This window comes from Lissotriton vulgaris, chromosome 3_1, assembly GCF_964263255.1.
Source record: "Lissotriton vulgaris chromosome 3_1, aLisVul1.2, whole genome shotgun sequence".
NCBI lineage: Eukaryota > Metazoa > Chordata > Amphibia > Caudata > Salamandridae > Lissotriton > Lissotriton vulgaris.
Genome location: NC_141689.1, coordinates 1,511,427,359 through 1,511,446,169, shown reverse-complemented (window position 1 = coordinate 1,511,446,169; position 18,811 = coordinate 1,511,427,359). Strand labels below are relative to the sequence as shown.

General features: G+C 44.0%; 1 protein-coding gene across 1 annotated transcript in view; it reads left to right on the top strand.

The window, feature by feature from the left end:
- Positions 1-18,811, top strand: part of POLR2B (RNA polymerase II subunit B) — a 131,586-nt gene that overhangs the window by 29,029 nt on the left and 83,746 nt on the right. The window contains exon 8 of the mRNA XM_086961974.1: positions 3,228-3,424. Coding sequence (XP_086818100.1) covers positions 3,228-3,424 — 197 coding nt within the window. The remainder of the gene's footprint in view (positions 1-3,227; positions 3,425-18,811) is intronic.

The following is an 18,811-nucleotide window of genomic DNA, read 5'->3' as shown; positions in this document are numbered from 1 at the left end:
TGAATGTACACGGAGGATTACACAGCATATCTTTTCAGTCTTGTGGTAGTGATTTCATTGAAAAATGCTTGCCACTGGTTTCAGGCTGGCTGAGAGCTGGTTCTATTTTTTTAATGCTTGTGAAGAATGTTGCTAGTGAGTGTGTGCAGCTTACGTGGGACTTCTGTAGACCTCCTTGACAAAATGCCTTTGCCCAGCCTGTGAGCAGAAATTGGTCTTTCTATATTTTCATTCTGACTTTGGTCTTGAAGCATACTGTAGCTGGACGTGTGTTGTACCTCCTGTAGTATGTGGTTCTTTCATGCTGGCCGCTCGAAGCATTTTGTATTTTAATTTTTTTGCTGCAGTGAGCAGGGTTCCCTTCAGAAGTCAAAACTTTGCTATCTGTTGTGGCTAAAGGCCCTGTCCCCGTTGGACTCAGCTACTCTCCAACTGATTTCTAATTTTTGGTGTACGCTGTTGTATGTTTCCTGTACAGAAGACCTATATCCTGAAACTCCTGGAAGGTGCTATGAATGCTTTTTAAATTTGTTCACCAATTGAGTATTTGGGCTTTGGGCTTAGCTTCCACCAATATTTGTACTTCTTTTAAGATGACGACTTCTGCTATTAATTCCAGGCTAATTTAAGACTCATTGTAGCAGTCAAACCCCCAAGTTAGTGAAGATGTGTTCTAGCTCTCTCTGCTGTTGGAGGAGTGTGAGAAGATTATAGTGACAGGAACACCTTTACACTTGGGCATACTAATACATCAGTGCAGTTAAACAGACCTGTGAAGTAGGGTTCTTTTTGCTCTACTACAAATAGCTTCACATTCATACAAGCACTATTTAGGCTTGGGTGGTGGGCACTAAAGGCTTTTAGGGGACTTATGGCTGTTATTGCTCACATCTCTTAAACCGCTCTTCGCATATTTTTCCCCCAGCTATTGGTGCTTTTTCTTTTCCCTTCATCAACCGTATTGGCACCCCAATACTAACTCCACACAGCTTTCTGATTACCTATGTTTTTTGCAGGTCAGTGACTTTCTTACAATGAGTATACAACCTCCTGTGGAGGAGATTGGGTTTCTGTGCTGCTGCAGACCCTAAACACACATGCATGCATCGAGCCCTTATGTGGTGCATCCGTTTCTACCCATGGCATCCTAAATTATTGCTTCCAGCCAATGCATTCTGTCGCCCAGCCATTCCTTTTTATGGGCCTTCTTAACATAATTGTGGGTCCTTGGCATGATGGTGTTGGATACCTCTGCAGCATGATAAGGATAATTATAATTGGGCATGAACTGGTTAGAGGCGGCAGACCCGAGAGCAGAGGACGGCCCGGGACCAGGGTTCGATTCCCGGCGCAGCAGGTTTCTGGACCAGGGTCAGCGGACTCGATAATTCTCTCGCCTCGGTGCCCACTCTGATCAGCGATCACACTCGGCAACTCTGGGCATTAGCTTGCCTCATCTTCACTAACGGCCCCACCAGACCGCCGGGGATGCCTGGTCTCACCCTGGAGATACCCATTAAGGGACCATCACTCAGGGAAGCCAGGAAGGGTTTCGCAGCGGTCGAAGCGCCTTGGGACCCTACGGGTAAGTAGTGCGCTATATAAATGCAAATACATTTACATACATTTACATTACATTTACAATTCCAGTCTGTGTATGATATTAGAACATACGAGTAATTGATTAAAAGTAGTGATCAGCTGATGTCTAAGGACTAAATATACTTACTCAATGAACGTCTCTTGTGTGACTTGGGGTTGGGGGGCTGTAGGGGGGGGGGGGGAGAGGTTATTAAGTATTCTCAATAGTTTCCAAAATTGTGTGCCATAAAATGCATCCTTCCCGCCCCCCCCCCCCCCCACCCCCACACACACACACAGTTTGATAGAAGTGTAAATAGAAGTTGTTTGTTTCATACAGCCACATTTTGTTTGAAATGCAGTCTTTGTTTTGTGGCAGTCTGTTTAGGGTGCCAGTTTTTGAGCTTCTGCAAAAGCGGGTGAACTTTGAATGCCTTTTTAGTCAAGCTTATGGTTCCGTCTTTGGGTGCGGGAGAAATGGACCTAGAACTGGGGACCTGAACGTCTGCTCCCAACATGATTGTAATTTTTAATGTGTGGTCCTTCTGTGATTTTGGGTACAATGCATATCCTGTGAAGCTAATACTTTCTTGGGAGATCGTACAGCCAACCTATCTTTTGTTATCTTTGTGAAGAATGGAACACTGTTAAGGGCAAACATCATTCACCTACAGATTTTAGTCCGAATTTCTACCCCTCCCTTCATGAAATATGTACTTCTTTCTACAATGAAGGGAGAGTAAAAATTTCACGGGCTGAGTCATGTTGCATTTTAAAACAGAAATGTTTGGGGTAGCAGGAGGACTTTAAGTACATTACGTTGAAAGGTCCCTAGTTGAGAAAGATGGCATTGCTCACTTTTGAAAATAAGTGTGGACTTAACCCAGTGGGAAGTGATGCAGTATATATTGCTGCATGTTACAGAAGCGTGTGAAGATTTGTTTAGAAAAGCAAAGGAGGAACGGTTACAAATCTAAAGAATTTGCAACGTTTTCTTAATTTACATTGTTGGTTCTTTGAGTGGAGCGGACAATTTGGAGGGAGAACTCCTCTTTGTATTCTGGGCAAAAAAGCCTGGCATGTGTACTTCTTCAATCTGTCGACCTAGCTCATTTCTTTTCTCTGTACATCATAGGTTCCTATGGCCCATTTTCTTTGTTGCTTTTACCATGCAGTGTGGACATAGCTGTACTGTGTTTTACTTTTCATGCAGTGGAGCTAATATTACTTATTTTTGGTACTTGCATTATAATGGTTGGAAGCAAGACTTTGGTTTACGTTGTTTTGCAACAAGTGTTCCAAATAAGATTGTCATTAGCTTCTTCTCTTCAGAACATTTTTAAGTGACTGCAAAATAAACTGGGGTGAAGCCAGATGATTGAAATGTAATGTATAGCCATACTCAACCAGACTTCCCACACTGCTAATATTTGTATGATTGCACTTGAATGAAATTGGAAAGCTTTACAGTATGCCTTGTTCCCCTGCAGGAAATATATTTGGATTGTTTTTTATGATCCATGGAAGGATTAAAAGCTGAATTTATTTTTTCTAGCCTTAAGGCCTGTGACCTTCATTCACATCTGACCGATACGTTTTATAATGCAGGTAATCTAATACAGCAAGTGAACTTCTCTCTCTTTCAGGTAAAGCCTTCTCTGGATGAGGCATTTGTTATTCAGGAACAGAATGTGGCCCTGAACTTCATAGGCTCAAGAGGTGCGAAGCCTGGTGTCACAAAAGAGAAGAGAATCAAGTATGCTAAGGAAGTCTTGCAGAAAGAGATGCTTCCACATGTGGGGGTCAGCGACTTCTGTGAAACAAAGAAAGCTTATTTTTTGGGGTATGTTTGGTCCTCTTTGCTTTTGAAGTGTGGATTATGATGTACTTGGTTTAAATCCAGATGAAGCAGTTTGTTTAGTTTTCTTGTAATAAATGGAAGCGTCATTTTGGAGCATTTAGTTTTAGCTAGGTTTTCTAGTTAACCACAGGCTAATATGTGTATTTTAGGTTTATTTGTTGATACCTATTCTTTTCATAACCTTTTCTACAAAGCATATATCACTTCCAATACGCCATCCCGCACTCCAGGATTTTGCTGCCTGGGTTTGCAAGTTACTGAAGGGAATAAACAAAAAAGTGCGGACCAAATCGTCAAAATTTGCAGTATTCTTGTGGCAGGCAAAAAAAAGTGCTTGTTATAAAAATACCCCTCAGTCTTTGCTCTGCCTCTGCTGAAGACTCTGACAAGTAACAGTCTGTGAGCTGACAATCACCAGCAACACAGCACCTCGGACAGGAATTAATGTGAAAGCTCTGCTCTCTGGCACCAAACGGTGCAGAGGGCAGGAGGGAGTGCGGGAGAGGCTCACACAAGTCACAGGAAGAGGCTGGTGTGGAAAATTAAACCTCTGTGGGAGGTCTGACTTCACGGAACTTAATTCTCTGTATAAGGAAAGGTCGAGCATTTTCCAGGCAAACTTCTCCTACCTACAGACACGTTCCTTTTTGTTCCGTTTTTTTCTTGAATCTGGGGGAACAGAAGCAATTTGCCCTGTTCATGTAGTTCTTTCTGACTCCAGTCTGCCTTTTGTGGATAGATGTTTTCTTTTGCGCTTGGTTCTACATCAAAACCAATATTTCATATAGAAATTCTTCAGTATTGCCAGTGTAGAACTTGTGCTACAAGTGGAAATTAATCATAGATTGGTGCCATTAAAGCCCATTATCCCTTAGAAGGAAAGACATAACCAAAACACACCGACTGTGGTAAATATTCTAGAAGACCCCGCTGTGACTGCTAACTAATACTCCCCATAATACATTTACAAAGCACTATTGTGTGTACATTCATGAGGTACACATCATGTTCAGGGCAACCATCCCTAAACATGTAATGTTATAGTAAGATTTAGTATTTGAGACTGGGGCTGGTGATTTTTGTTTGTAATCCTTGGTAAGCAAAAACAAAACTCCATTCATTTATTTGGTCTTCCTGGCCCTTGCTTTTCATATTGCACCATGCAAGCTGAAAGAGACGCCTGGAGAAACTATTTGGGTGTTCTTTGAATTGCAGATTGAGACTGGTTTGTGACTAAACACATTTTTTCGCCCATCCAGATTTGGCTGAGTCTAAAAGGGAAATTAACTTTACACTAAAAACTTTTATTGACATTGAAGAGGCCTCCGTTGAATCACGCCCATGGTTCCGAAATGATACATGTACTGCTAGACACTTGAAGACTGATTTAGATCTTGGAGAGGGGAGAATACTCCCTCACAAACGTGACTTGTAACCCGTCTTCCGTATTGTGAACCCATTATATACTATGGAGATCGTAATAGGGCAGACAGGATATCCGCAACTTTTGTGACATAGTATTCAATTCGCCGAGATCTAAATAAGGCCCTTGATCTCTACAAGCACCCCTGCCACCCAAAAAATCCCAGCTGTCTATTTTCGGGATCTTTAAAGTTCACCACGCGAATCAGAACATTCCAAATAAAAGGAAGGGAACTTTACTACAAATACATTGCAGCTTGTGAGTTGATTGAAGACTAGTACTGGGTAGTAAATTTACATTGTGTGCCTCAGCTGTGACATTTCATAGGTATGATTTTGACTGGTTCTTTGATGCTTCTTTACTGTAGCTTAATAGGTTATTGCAGATCCTCTCTAAAGTGTAAACATGGTTGCCCATGTCTTTAGAAGTTTTGTTTTCTGTGCCTTGGATTGTTAAACTTTTGTAATTATCCTTTAGGATTTTAAAATTAAAAAAAAACTTTTTTTAATCCTCATCAAGCAAATTTCCTAGGGGTATGGTGGAGTCGGAGGCCCCAATATCCATTCAGGGCTTTGCTGTGGGTAGTCCGGAAATTGCCCTGGGTGAGAAGATTGTCTAACCTTATCCTTTGGGGCCCCCTTTTGTTCAACCTCAGGTACACGATTTGTGGGGGTGGGGGGAGCTAGTCATTATGACTACTCTTATCAAGAGCCAACTTGACATTGTTGTATCTTTTGCCTTAATCATTGGACCTCCTGGTGTTAAACTGGTTGTATCTTTCCTAGATGTTCCAGTACTTGTTTTTCTTCGAGATCCTCCCTTGCATCTCTAAGTTATACGCCCTTAGTATCAAGTTTAGCAAATCGGTGTGTCATTAGACAGTGACACAGAGTATGTAGACCCTAGAATGCCAAAAATAACCAGTTCTGTGCTTACCTCTGTGTTCTATCACTTCAGAGAGAGTTTTGCCAATCTGGTCCCAGTAGTCCTTTAATATTATACATCTCTGGAACATATGTAGATCATCTGCCCTTTCTTCTCCACACTTGGGACACTTTTTTACTTCACTGTTGGTCGTTTTTGACAATCTTTTAGGGGACCAGTAGGATCTGTGGATCATGAACAGATGGTTTTTCTTCAATGGGGCGGCCTTTACCACTCGGCCCATGATTGCATTCGAGGTTTGCCATAAGTGTGATCACTCTAGCCCGGGCATATCCTTCTCCCAGATGTCTTGCTGGTCTTTGTACTCCGCTTCACCTGCTTTTATAAGAGCCCAGTACCAGTATATTTCTTTTTGAAAAAACTCTGGGTTCAAAAGTTTTTGCTCAATAGCCTCATCCCCTTGTAGGTTTTCTTTTAAAGCTTTTATCCAGCTGTTAAGTTGGTAATATTTAAATCTGGATATTAACCCTCTTCGTATAGGATTTCCCATTGTACGAGCTGGTTATTCTTTATCAGCTGTCCCCAGCAGTTTACATTCCACTCTCTTAGTCGAGTCGATAGGACGTCTTTTAGGCAGTCTGGGGTGCCTGGTGATTCCCAGATTGGCGCATATTTGCTGTAATATGGTATTTTTAGGATTCTCCTTATTTCATACCAAGTTATTGCTGCTGATTTTAATGTCTTTAATGTAATCTTTTTAAAGAATTTGGGATGGCCGAATTTGTAGAGGTAGTGGTCTCCTTACTGGCCTATGAGGGCTTTCAGGTGTTCAGGCCAGCTTTCCCATTTTGCTAGTAATTTCCTTGTGTTCTTAAACTGGAAGGATCTACAGTACTCCAGTAGGTCTCGGCTGGCAATTCCCCCTACGCTTTGTTTCTTCTTAACTTTTTCCATCCGATTCTGACCCCTTTGGCAGCCCAGATGAAGCTAGACTGTTCCCCCTGCATCCTTTTTAATTTGCTCCGTCTTGAAACTCATCGGGATGGAGTTAAATAGGTACGTACACTTTGGCACTATAGTCATTTTAATCAAAATAGATTTCCCTAAAAAGGATAATTGTAAGCCTGACCAAGTGTTTAATAATTTCCTTATATCTTTGTGGATCCTTTGTGTACTCTATTCCTAGGTACTTTATCCTTTCTTTCAGTAGGGGCTTTCCGGAGGAAATATTCCACTCAAGAATTTCCGATTTGGGTTGGTTTACCAGGTAGCCTGAAACAGATCCAAACTGACCTATAACTTCCTCTATTTTGGGAAACGAGCTGGTTAGGTTGCTAGGGAAAAGCATCAGGTCGTCCGCATATAGAGCAACTTTTTTCTCCCAACCTTGGTGCTTAAAAGCCGCGATCCCCTCTTCCTCTCAGCAGGCAAGCTAGCGGTTCAATATAAAAGTTAAATAATAGGCAGACCCCCCAGGATATAGCGGCATGGATTAGCAAATTTAGCGGCACAAAAATGGAAATTTAGTGGCACAAATATGGAAATTTAGCTGCAATTTTGCTGCATTTTATTTGGCCATTTTTCCTACAACAAACACAGATATCTTAGTTTTTTAGTTATTTAACAACATGAAGCTATGTATATTTGATTTATTTACAATGTAGACACTTTGTTTCCCTCGAAAAGCCAAAGACTGCCCGCAAGATCGCAGACATCCACAAAAGCTTCAACGTCACGACCGCCCCAACAAACACTGAGACCTCTGCCCCCACGACCACCACTAGCCCCAACCGCATACTCTCCTGGACCAACATAAACGACGACGGCACCATCACGATCATGAACACCATCCACTCAGGATCTCCGTCAGACCCATGCCCACACCACATCTTCAAGAAAGCCAGCACAGCCATCGCACCCCATCTCCGGAAAGTCATCAACATCTCCTTCAAGACAGCAACCTTCCTGGAGAGCTGGAAGCACGCCGAGATCAACGCCTTACTCCAGAAACCCAAGGCGGACCCCAAGGACCTCAAGAACTTCGGCCCATCTCCCTGCTCCCGTTCCCGGTGAAGGTCATCGAGATGATCGTCAACAAACAACTGACCCTTCCCAGTCTGGGTTCCGCAGCAACCACAACACTGAAACTGCCCTCATCGCCGCCACCGATGACATAAGGACCCTACTAGACAACGGAGAAACAGCTTCGTATCCAGCTCCTGGAATTACTAAAAATGTTTAGTTTCATAAATCCGCTATGCAAAGTTACCATATGAATACCTTTTACCTTTGAAAGGGGTGTTTAATGCAGAAATTAGTGTTTCTTCTTCAACTGTTGGCAGTTTTTCCCACATTTTATGAGATCACATTTTGCAAGCTTTTACTTGCAAAGTGTGCTCAAGGAACTCCAGCTTCCAGCACCACTGTAACAAGACAGAGATCATAACACTGGATCCAGTACATGGGTGTGCTGATTAGAGCGTTTCATCATTGCATCTTCAGGATGCAAGTCTGTCCTGCTTGGAGAGGTGGTGATACCTACAGAGGTAGCTTTGGGTGCGTAAGGTAACTTTGTGGATGTCAATTGAGGGTGGTTGAGGGTAGCACGCCTTTAGCACCCGTGGCAGCATCTGCTATCACTGGACTCTACTTCCCAACTCATATATGCAAATATGTTATTTATTGCAGTAATAGATATTGCAGACAAGTGTGCAGATTTATGTACAGGCTTGCATCGTATTCCTTACTCCATGCAAATGTCATTTACTGTAGGTTGACATACGGCCTCACCTTCTATAACGAAGAACGATGATAAACCCCTTCCCTCGTCACGTAACAGATGCGTAATGCTTGAGTAGGACAAATATCATTAATTTCACCAAAACATTACTGAGGCTTTAAACTCTGAAAGTGAAAGACAGTTTTATGAAGTAACACAGCCACTGTGAATGTTTGGTAAAAAGGCATCCTCGTATAAAACAAGACTTAGCCTACAAGAATACTATCGCCCTTATGTGATGCAATTGCTTCAAATAAATGTGCATTTTCTGTTCTACCGTCTTTTCTCAAGATGTTCCTCTTTATATTTATTGGTGGCTCTTGTAAGTCATCTGAAGATAGAATCATCAAGTTAAAAAAAAATCTGAGACAAGGTTGATTAGGAACCAAAGGCAGAAGGGAAAAACAGTTTCATACTACCGTAGCCCCCGTATTTTCCCAAGCAAGCACAGGAAACAGGTTTAAGTGCCATTCTAGCGTTTCTCAGGATTTGTGGTGAAGACACTGCGTCGTGTCAACACAGTTTTAGCATATTTATGTTGCCAGATTGCTTATACCTTAAAAATCTAAAATCGATGTGTTTTTTTCAGTGACTAGGAATGCTATTTTTTCATATGATACACCCTTTCCCCTGTGATCGCGGAAATAAATGCCCACATCCTTTGTTTCAATTGCAGCCGACTCTGATTATAGGTTGTGCCCTGGAGCTAAGGGTGTAAGCAGAAAGGAGGTTTATGGCAGTAATGTGAATAGAACACCTCTAGAGTGCCAAAGAGAATACACAGAGGCACAGAGGGTGTCGCTATAGCAAAGAGGGGCTTGTTATCAAAGACAGGGCTTGAGCATTTTGCTGCATGTTTGCAGCTTCGTGGGCCGACATAAGAGTTGTTCTTTAGTCACTATTTTTGAAACCGGTTGGCGCTTTGCATTTCAGCTCCATGCAAGGCGCAGAGTAAGGCAGCTAGACTCCAGAAATGCAGCGAGACTGCAGCTCCCCCTAGTGGAACCTCGGAGTTATTCCCGTGAACAGGATTACATCCATTAGACCCCCAGGATATAGCGGCTTTTGTAAAAATGCTGCGATTTCTACAAAAGTGTCGATTTCGCGGGCACTTTTGTAAAAATCGCGGCATTTTTACAAAAGTGCCGATTTCGCGGCAAATCGCGATATCCTGGAGGGTCTGAATAGGGGGGGGGACAGGGTACATTACACCCTTGCCTTGTACCTCTTTTTATTTGTATGGTGTCTGTAAGGCCGTCATTTACTAATATATTCGCGACAAGGTTTTTGTAGATGTTAATTATTGCATTTTCAAATTTGTCTCCCAGCTTGAATTTAGCTAGAGTGGCGCTCCGAAAGGGCCAGCTAGCTCTGTCAAACTTTTTCTGCGTCAAAGGTTATTACTGATAGAGGTAACGAGTAATTGGTTGCAATATTAATTGTACTAATTAGCTCGTGTGACAATTCGTGGATTTGCCCACCTTTGATGAAACCCTTTTGGTGTGGGTGGATTAGGGACCCTGCCACTGCCCCTAACCTTTTTGCCAGTATCTGTGTGTATATTTTATAATCTGAGTTTAAGAGGGAGATGGGTCTGTATGACTCACATTTGGTTGGATCTTTCCCTGGTTTTAGGATGATGCTCACAATTGCATCATTCCAGGAGTATGGGAGTGCCTGGTTTCCTAAGAATCTGCAGTTTAGTAGTTCAGTATGAGGTGCTAATATGCTTTCCTGATGCTGTAGATAGATTTCGTTAGGTAAGGCGTCGGGGCCTGCGGCTTTACCTCTTTTTTTTTTTTTCCTCTTTATAGCATCTCTAACTTCCTCTTTAGATATTTCTTTAAGCCCTAATTTCTGTTCCAAGGATGCCGCAGGGGTCGTGATATTATCCAGAAAATTCTGTATCTGATCACTAGAGCCAATTGATTCTTCCATGTAAAGCTTATCAAAAAAAGTTTAAAATCTTGCCTGATTTCGCTACTTTCAGAAGAAACTCCTTGTAGACCCTCTCTTTGTATCTTTATAATCATGTTTCTGGGTCTTTCGGTTTTTGCTTTCCAAGCCAAGATCTTCCCGCAACCTTCTCCGTATTCATATTGTGAAAGTCTGCTGGCTCCCATCTTTTCTAAATAGTCATTCAACTCTGCTTTCTTATTTACTATATTATTCTCTATTTTGGAACTTACCTCGCTCAAATCTGCATTCTTAGCATTCTTAAGGTCTGTGTCCAGAGCCAGCAGGTCCTTCTCAATCAGCTCAATAACTTGTTACTTCTCCTTATTCTTGTAGGCTGCCAAACTTAGAATCTTCCCCCTAATAAAAGCTTTATACGCGTCCCAGGCTACTTGTTTTGTAGTTCCACTATTATTTAATTTAAAAAAAATGTGTTTCGTCTTTCAGTTTCTCGATGCATGTCTGGTCTAAACAAACACTCTTGTTAACTGTCCAACTCTGCGGGTGTTTAAAGTTCTTGACATCGGGCTAAGTTGTACCACTGAGTGGTCAGAGATGTGAGCTGGGATGTGTAAGTCTCTTTTTGTTTGTTCCACTAGGCTCCTACTAATAAGAAAAAAGTCTATTCTGGATGCATGTCCTAGCCTTTTGTTTTTATAGGTGAATCTGTGATTCTTATTTCCTTTCTCCGTCCACGCATCTACGATTCCTAGGTCCTTCATTAAAAGTCCAACCCATTCTCTCATTTTAGGTACATTAGGGAGATTTTTTGCTGGATACCGATCTTCTTTGGGGTGTAGGATAATGTTAGTCACCGCCCATTATGATTGGAGTGTTAGTTGCTAGGAGATTGGAATATAGCTTTTGAAGCGGCTCGTGGTCGTCGAGATTTGGGCCATAGTATTCCACCACAGTATATGAGTTATTGTAGATTTTTGCATTCGCACTCGCAATGACCCATCTCCCCTTTCTGTCTATTTCTGTTTTCTCGATCACCGCCTTCAGGGATTTTTTAAAGATGACCGCAACTCCCTTTATATTACAAATTTGATTTGTACAAATACAGTGGTCTATCCATCCTTGGGTTTTACATATCTGCTCCCATTCTTCATTTGTTAGATGTGATTCCTGAAGTATAATTAGTTCACCGTCACAGTTTCTTTATAGATATTCCAGTATCTTCATTCTCCGTTTTTTAATTCTCACACCATTTGTGTTCCACGTTAGGATTTTGAGCTCTTTTTCTTTTTCTGTTCTTACCCGCTGTCAACATCTCAAATCGGGTCACCCTCTCTTGCGTCTGGGCCATTGTACTCATCTTGTTTTGCTTTTAGGACTTTTTTTCCCCCCATTTTACTCTCCACCATGTGCTTTATTTTTCTTCTTTTTTTTAAAATTTATTTGGTAAACATTTGCGCTTCCCCCCCCCGCCCCTCACCCTGGAGAAGCCTCCCTTGTCTTCTTTCTTCTGGGCATTAATCTGCCCTTTTGAGCTCCTTGCCCTTCTGTTCCAAACGAGTTTTCTTATTTCCCACTGGTTTCGAGGCTACTTTCCGGTACGTGGAAGTATGCATTTCATTTTGTTCGGGAGTGATCTTCCTGTTGCGATTTGATTTGTTCTATTAGTCTTTCTGCTTCCTTTGGATCTCATATGTTAAGCATTTTATTGTTCCACATCATTTTCAGTGAAGCAGGAAAGCGCATCTGAACATTTGCCCTAAGTGCCCTTAGCTGCGGCATGTGTTAGCCCAACTCCCATTGTCTATCTTGGGTCGTTTTGGATATGTCTGACCTAATTTTGCAGGACCAGTCATCTTAAGTGTAAGACACCGCCTTTAGGCCTTCGCTTAAAACACGCTCTTTCAATGAATGTCATGAAGTTTATCAGGACTTTCCTCGGGTTTTTCCTGTGCTTTCCTTTCCTGAAGGGGTCTCAATGTACCCTTTTGGATGTCTTCGCCAAGTTTGACTGATTTGGTCCAGGAGATTTTTTTCCTCTAGTAGCTGGATTACGAATCCCTTTATACCTTCTCCCTCAGCTCCCTCCGGTATATTCAGGATTTTTATGTTGTCTCTCCTGGCATGATTTCCTCAATCTGGGTATTTCCTTGTGATTTGCCTCTGTTTTCTTGTGCAGCACTTCTATTTCGCCTTCCACGTGGGTTACTCTGTCAATGAGTGTTTATTTTCTGGTCCAGTACCTCACAGGTCTCCTGTATTTTGGACTGGTTTCTTTACGAGATTGCAAATTTAGATCTCATCTCCTTCATCAGCTCCTCGAATCTCCGCAGCGTTAAAGCTGTTAGGGATCTCCGTGCCGCCAGCAGTTGTGGACGGAGTAGGAGGTGGTGATGTAGGGAGTGCAGGGATTGTTTGGACTTGCCCATGGAGGTCTTGCACCAGTTCCCTCATGGTAATTTCACCCCCGTTTCTGTATCTTGGGTAGAGAGGGCTTGGTATCTATTGCTGGTTGTTAGGCCCAATGCTCCTTCATTCTGCTTCTTCGCCATTTTTTCCCTATTTGCTTCTGTAGGTACGGCTAGGGGTGTTGTGGCCTCAGTGTTGGCCTTCTCTGGGTTGAGGATTTTCTCCTGGACTCTAAAGTAGTACCTAAGCGAAGGAGTGATCCTAAGAGTGCTGTGCCCTACTGTCTTCCCCCCCCCCCCCCCCCCCCCCCCCCCAGTAGGAGCACTGACCAATGTTCCCTCTAATTTTTTTCCTCTGTGTGCGGCAGTTTAGGGTCTCTGTGCGCTGCAGCCATGGCTATGTGCGCCAGAAACCAGACTGCACGTGTGTGCAGCGCCAAATATCCCTCCAAACTTTTGTTGAAAATACTGTGCTTTTCAACACCCACGGCGCCACATTAAGGGTCTTAAGGCAGATTTGCAATTTGGATACACAGAGGCTTATGCTTGTTTTAATCCGCTGAGAGACATTAACCATGGTTATGGAATGAGGCTATGTCATCTAGAAGTGCGTTCACACTTTGGTTTTCTTTCGAGGCAGCTATCATTTTGCCCGGCTGTTGCTCTGCTGCTTTTATACGTCGGTGTGGTTACGTCTTTCTGGGTCCCTTGATTTCTGGCCGTGCACCGGCGCTGAAATGTTGCTCATGCACATTCGGTATAGCTGCGGTTTCTCTCCGTTGTCACCTCCTTTGAAACAACAGCTGTCGCCAAAGCAGGGATGAGAAATCCCAGCCTGTGGTTGGCTAGGGCGGTGGGTGGTGCATGAAGTGAAGGCCAAGAGAGGAGTTACAGTGTCACTGGTCCGATCACAAGGAGCTGGTGTTGGTGGATATCTATGGCCTGCCAGCTGCTGTGAGGCATACTGTGGGAGGGGTGGCACCATGCCACCAGAGCTCAGCTACTACCGACAACGGCGCAGTTCCTCTTCATCCCACCTTCACCCTCCACCCTTGGTTCTCTTTTTGGCACTTATTCCCTAATCGGCCTGCCTCCGCCCTGGCTTCGGTCTCATTGTCACCTGTCCCACAATTCTCAGTGATGCCCAACCTCTTCTGGTGTGCTAATTATAATAGCAGGAACAATAATGTGTTTTTGTATAGCCCTTTATATACCACGCCTCATTTATAAGGAATGGAAATAGCAAGCAATATTATGCAATCATAGAAACTCCAAATGCACGTGGATGTGGGCAGTGAGCATTTTATTAACTTCGGGGTGATGCATGGCTACATTGTTCCAGGCCCTCCATGCCCCATCATCACAGCTATTCCAAGATATCAGCCTTCTCTTTCTTTCACATAAAGAAAACTCTGACATTCTAAAAGTATTATTTCTTGTACGTGTGCAAATTTCTGAATATTAAAACAGATATTATATACAGTATTTTATATCAGAGAGACCCCCCTGGGGCCAAATTCTGAAACATTTTCTGGCCCACAGGAGTACAGGGGCCACATTGACTCCAGCAAGACTCCAGCAGGATGGGAAAAACATTATAAAACAAGAATTTGCAGTGCAATAGGTCACACATTTACGACGAGTTTGAGCTACTGGTATTGTAAATGACAATACCTTTTATTTATGTGTTGACTTTTTCTTCAGGCATTTGCCAGTTGTCTGGTGCTCATTGGATGCTGGGTGGGAGGTGTGTATTCAAGCTGGTATGCTAATAAGAAAGATAACACGGGCATCTGGGTACTGGAAGGTGTCCCACTATTTGCACAGTGTGTGATATGGCTTCTGTCTCAGTGATCGCGGCGTGGCTATGGCTACCTGTGAGTGGGGGAACTCACTGTCAATCCTTAAAAACACTTGAGGCGGGCTGGGGCCACCGGGCGGTAACTCCTATTCCAGTGGCCCACAGTGGTTCGTGCCCTGATCTTGCCAGTGCCTGCAGCCTCCTGGGTGGCCTTGGCAGAGTCTGTATCGCTGCCGCCAATGGCAATGGAGAGGCATAACCACCGCAATCGGACTCCCATCTGCAGCTGAAACATGTTAAATTTACCAGCCTGTGTCTCGCACCGCGCGATCAGGTGCTAGCTGGTAGTAATGCTCAGAAGGTGTAATAGGTGGCCGGACCAGCGCTGTGTGAGGTATCTAACTGCATGTTTCATGTTGTAGGGCCTCTCTGACATCGGTTCCCTCTTGGGCCGGGTCACTCACGTGACATCAGAGAGAGGCCCAGACCCTATGTTTTGCTGATTTTGGGAAGGAGGGGCCCACGACAAAGGCTGGCAATCTGTGTTTGGCAAAGGCTGGTAGCAAAAGCCTCCAAACAGTACAGCCAAAAAAACAGCTCCTAGGCTAATGTACAGAGTCTTGATTTAATATATTGCAAATGAGGTTTCTGATATTGGTATGACTCCAAGTGTATGACTTAGACATGAGTAGCACGCAGTCTATGTAAGTAGGCACTTGGGTACCCCACATTGGGGGAGTGAGGGGGACTACGTGCTATACAAATACTACAGTGCAATGCGAAATCCCATATGCAAATGGCATAATCATTTTTAGAATTTAACATCTTCTGATTGCATGCTCTCAAAAGGCCTCCTCTGTATTCCTAAAACTATGCATTCCTATAGCTTTTACCGAGGGGCAGCGGTAGTACGTCACGTCCTGCTGGCTGACACTGCCAGAGCGGGTAGTTTGGTTGCGTGGAACTTAGGCCGTCCAGTATCATGCTGCAGCTCGGTCTACAATGCTACTGTTTCCATATGACCAGCCTTTCCACCGGTGCTCTTCTTTATTTATGGTCAGCGGCATTCAATTATAATTTCCGAGCAGGCCAAGGACAGCCAGCAACCTGGACCAAAGTAAAAGACCAAGGCAGATTTGTGCAGGGTGTGCGGCTTGCGGCCTGAGTACACAGCTGCATTGTTGCAGTGTGACTCGCTGACGGGCCAATCTGACTAAAGATCCGTAAGTAGACAGTGTTTTACTAATTGCCAGCCCTGAGTTTTTGTCATTGTTAACACAAATGTACTGAGAGGGCAGGGTCTGGAATCTGAGGTCCTTGTGCTGGTGCTGGGTCCCTTACCATCATCTTTGCCTGCAGTGTCGGCCCGGATCCAACAGCAACTCCAGAGCTGAGCCGGAGGTCACTGCCAGAAGCGCCTGTAGCTCAGTTTCAGGCTGCCTGCAGCAGCTGATGTGATCTGGTGCCTGCTGCTGGGCAGGTAGGGGCACCGCTCACCGATTGGGGTCGGCCACCCAGCTCGGGTAATGATGTATATTGGGATTGAAACTCCTACATAATGAAATACAGCCTGTTATCTGTGCGTGCCACAGCCTCACTCTCCTTTGTAATTTCTAATATTTTAATGTTTCCTGTGTCTTCATTGCTTGATTTTCCTCACGAGAAATTGTCAGTCATAGTCCTTGAAATGTTACTCATAATTGCACTGAAATTATGAAACTGTCACACATGGGAATCTTAAACCTTGGCAGGTATGCCCCTCCCGCCTCTCTTCCCCTGCTCGGATCCGCCGCCCTCTTCCTCTCCGAGTCTGTCTGACAGGCGCCTCCTCCCTTTCTCTTCAGCGTCTGTTTTCATTTTAATTGCAGCGCACACGGAATACAATTAATATGAATACTACCTCAATGGCCCTCAATCAGCCCCGCATCTGTGCACTGTTAAGAAAAGAAAAACTGAGTGTCAAACACCGCGTGTGCTAAAGCGCACGTCGTGTTTGAAACTCAGTTTTTCTTTTCTTAACAGTGCACAGATGCGGGGCTGATTGAGGGCCATTGAGATAGTATTCATATTAATTGTATTCCGTGTGCGCTGCAATTAATATGAATACTAACTCAATGGCCCTCAATCAGCCCCGCAGTGGCGCACTGACAGGAAAGGAATCGTGCAAGTGCTAGGGCCATTTGCACGTGAAAGCGAACATCAAATTACGGGTTTTCGCGCCGCTCGCACGTTAATAGCGGCGGCGCGAACAGTCTCAGAATGTGCGCGCTAAATAATAAGCACTGCGCGCTTGGGGTGCCTTCAATGCGCGCGAGCGCAGGCGCGCAGGTTAGTGGGAACAGTGGCACTGACTGGTGACTGGCTTTTTCCTAACTCGTTTTGTTAGCCCTTGTCTCTGATGTTTTGCTTCTCAAGCAATAACCCTCTCTCCCATGCACCATGCCTTTCTTGCCTCTATCAGGAACTTGGGGGGTGGGGTGGGGGGCCTTGAAAGCTTCCAGGTTTTGTGGCCCTGATGTAGCCGCTATTCACCCCTAACAGAGGGGCCTGGTAGGGTGGAAGTGCCAGGGGCAGAACCACTCAGACTTACCGGGTTCGGTGGTTGCAGTAGCGCTGCCTTCTTCCTCTTTTCAGTATCTCTGCCACGGTTCCCTGGTGTTAAGCTGCGCCCTCCTCCTCCTTCTTGAGCTGCTGGAGCTGCCACGTCCTTGCCTCGATATGACACTCTCCGCCCTGCTCTTCGATTGTTGCGGCATGCCTTTGCAGCTTCCGCCCACACTCCAAATGATTGGGGGCCCTCTGTATCGGGCTCCGTTTTTCCTGCTCCTGTGTAGTGTAGTTCCTATTTTCCCAATAGGGTCTGCGCATTGGAATAACAAACGATAGTGTAGACGTAGGACTGAGGTCGACTAGGTCTCTATTGAATATGTTAGACTTAATTTAGGTTTGCCAGCTAGCTCAGAGGTCACTAGAAACTTTCTCGAATGAACAGGGAGGAGTGAACTTCCCTGTTTAGACAAGAAGGGATTCAGCTTCTGACAACCGCATAAACATGACAACTTTGCTCCCCCAGAATAAGGAGTATATCTCCAGAGTCGTGTGAAAACAATAGATAGCTATTTCACTCAGTCAGTTGTGCATACTTGGTTTCACCAGAGTGCAGAGAAATAGAGAGACAGGCGTTTTCAATAAAAGGTGTTATTTTATTGAGCAGTCTTCTTTCTCATGCAAGAGCAATGAATTGCCACAATTGCAATACTTGTCGTAAAGTGCGTACAGTAAAAGGAGCATTATGAAATAATACTGTAAAAGCATTGATATGGTTTCTGAGCCATATGATACTTAAAAGGTATAAAATATATACAGTTACATACAATGATAATAGTTTGACTAAACTTACTCATCTGGTGCTTCTAAATACGCCTACCCCGATGTACCTAACCTAAGCCTAGTACGTGGGCAGGAGTAAATGAGTTGCAGTTTAAGTTAAGTTAGTTTTTGCCAAGATTCTGATTCAAGAATTCTCTAGGGATCTAATCAGCTCTGTACCTTGGTTTTTAGAATGGAGGAGGTCTTGTATCTTGCTCTCAGGACTCGATCTCCCGGCAACCCGCAGGGGTGACTGGGAACACCGGAGCTGGATTTTCTCGGCAGGAGAAAAAGACAACGTCTTTCTCAGTGCGTCAAATGGGAGGGACGGCTTCCTTCGGCACTCGCATCAGCTGGGCTTCGGATAAGTAGATGGCCGCTCTGCTCCACACCACCGTGTGTTGCTTAAGGCAAACGTTGGTATATTTATACCTGGAAGGTGCTGTGTTTGACGTAAGGTTGGACATAAGACGTCAATAAAAAGATGTCACTAGGGACGGGCCGTTCTTTTAGTGCTCGCAGGAGTTCTAGGACAAATCAAAACAAAAGCACGGGGAATTCCCAGGTTGCTGGAGGTTTGGTATGTTGTAAGAACTCGTTGTGCTTTCTAGGAATCTAAGGAAGTAGCCTTGCCGCATTTGGTTTGCATTTGGCCTTTACTTTAAATATGAAATATTTAATTAAGGTCCTAGATAAAACGCAACACCTGCCCGTGGGTCTAGTGAGAAAAAAAAATTCCACGATCTACTCAGCACCGTAAACTCCCTTGCTCCTTTTGGACTGTATTTGT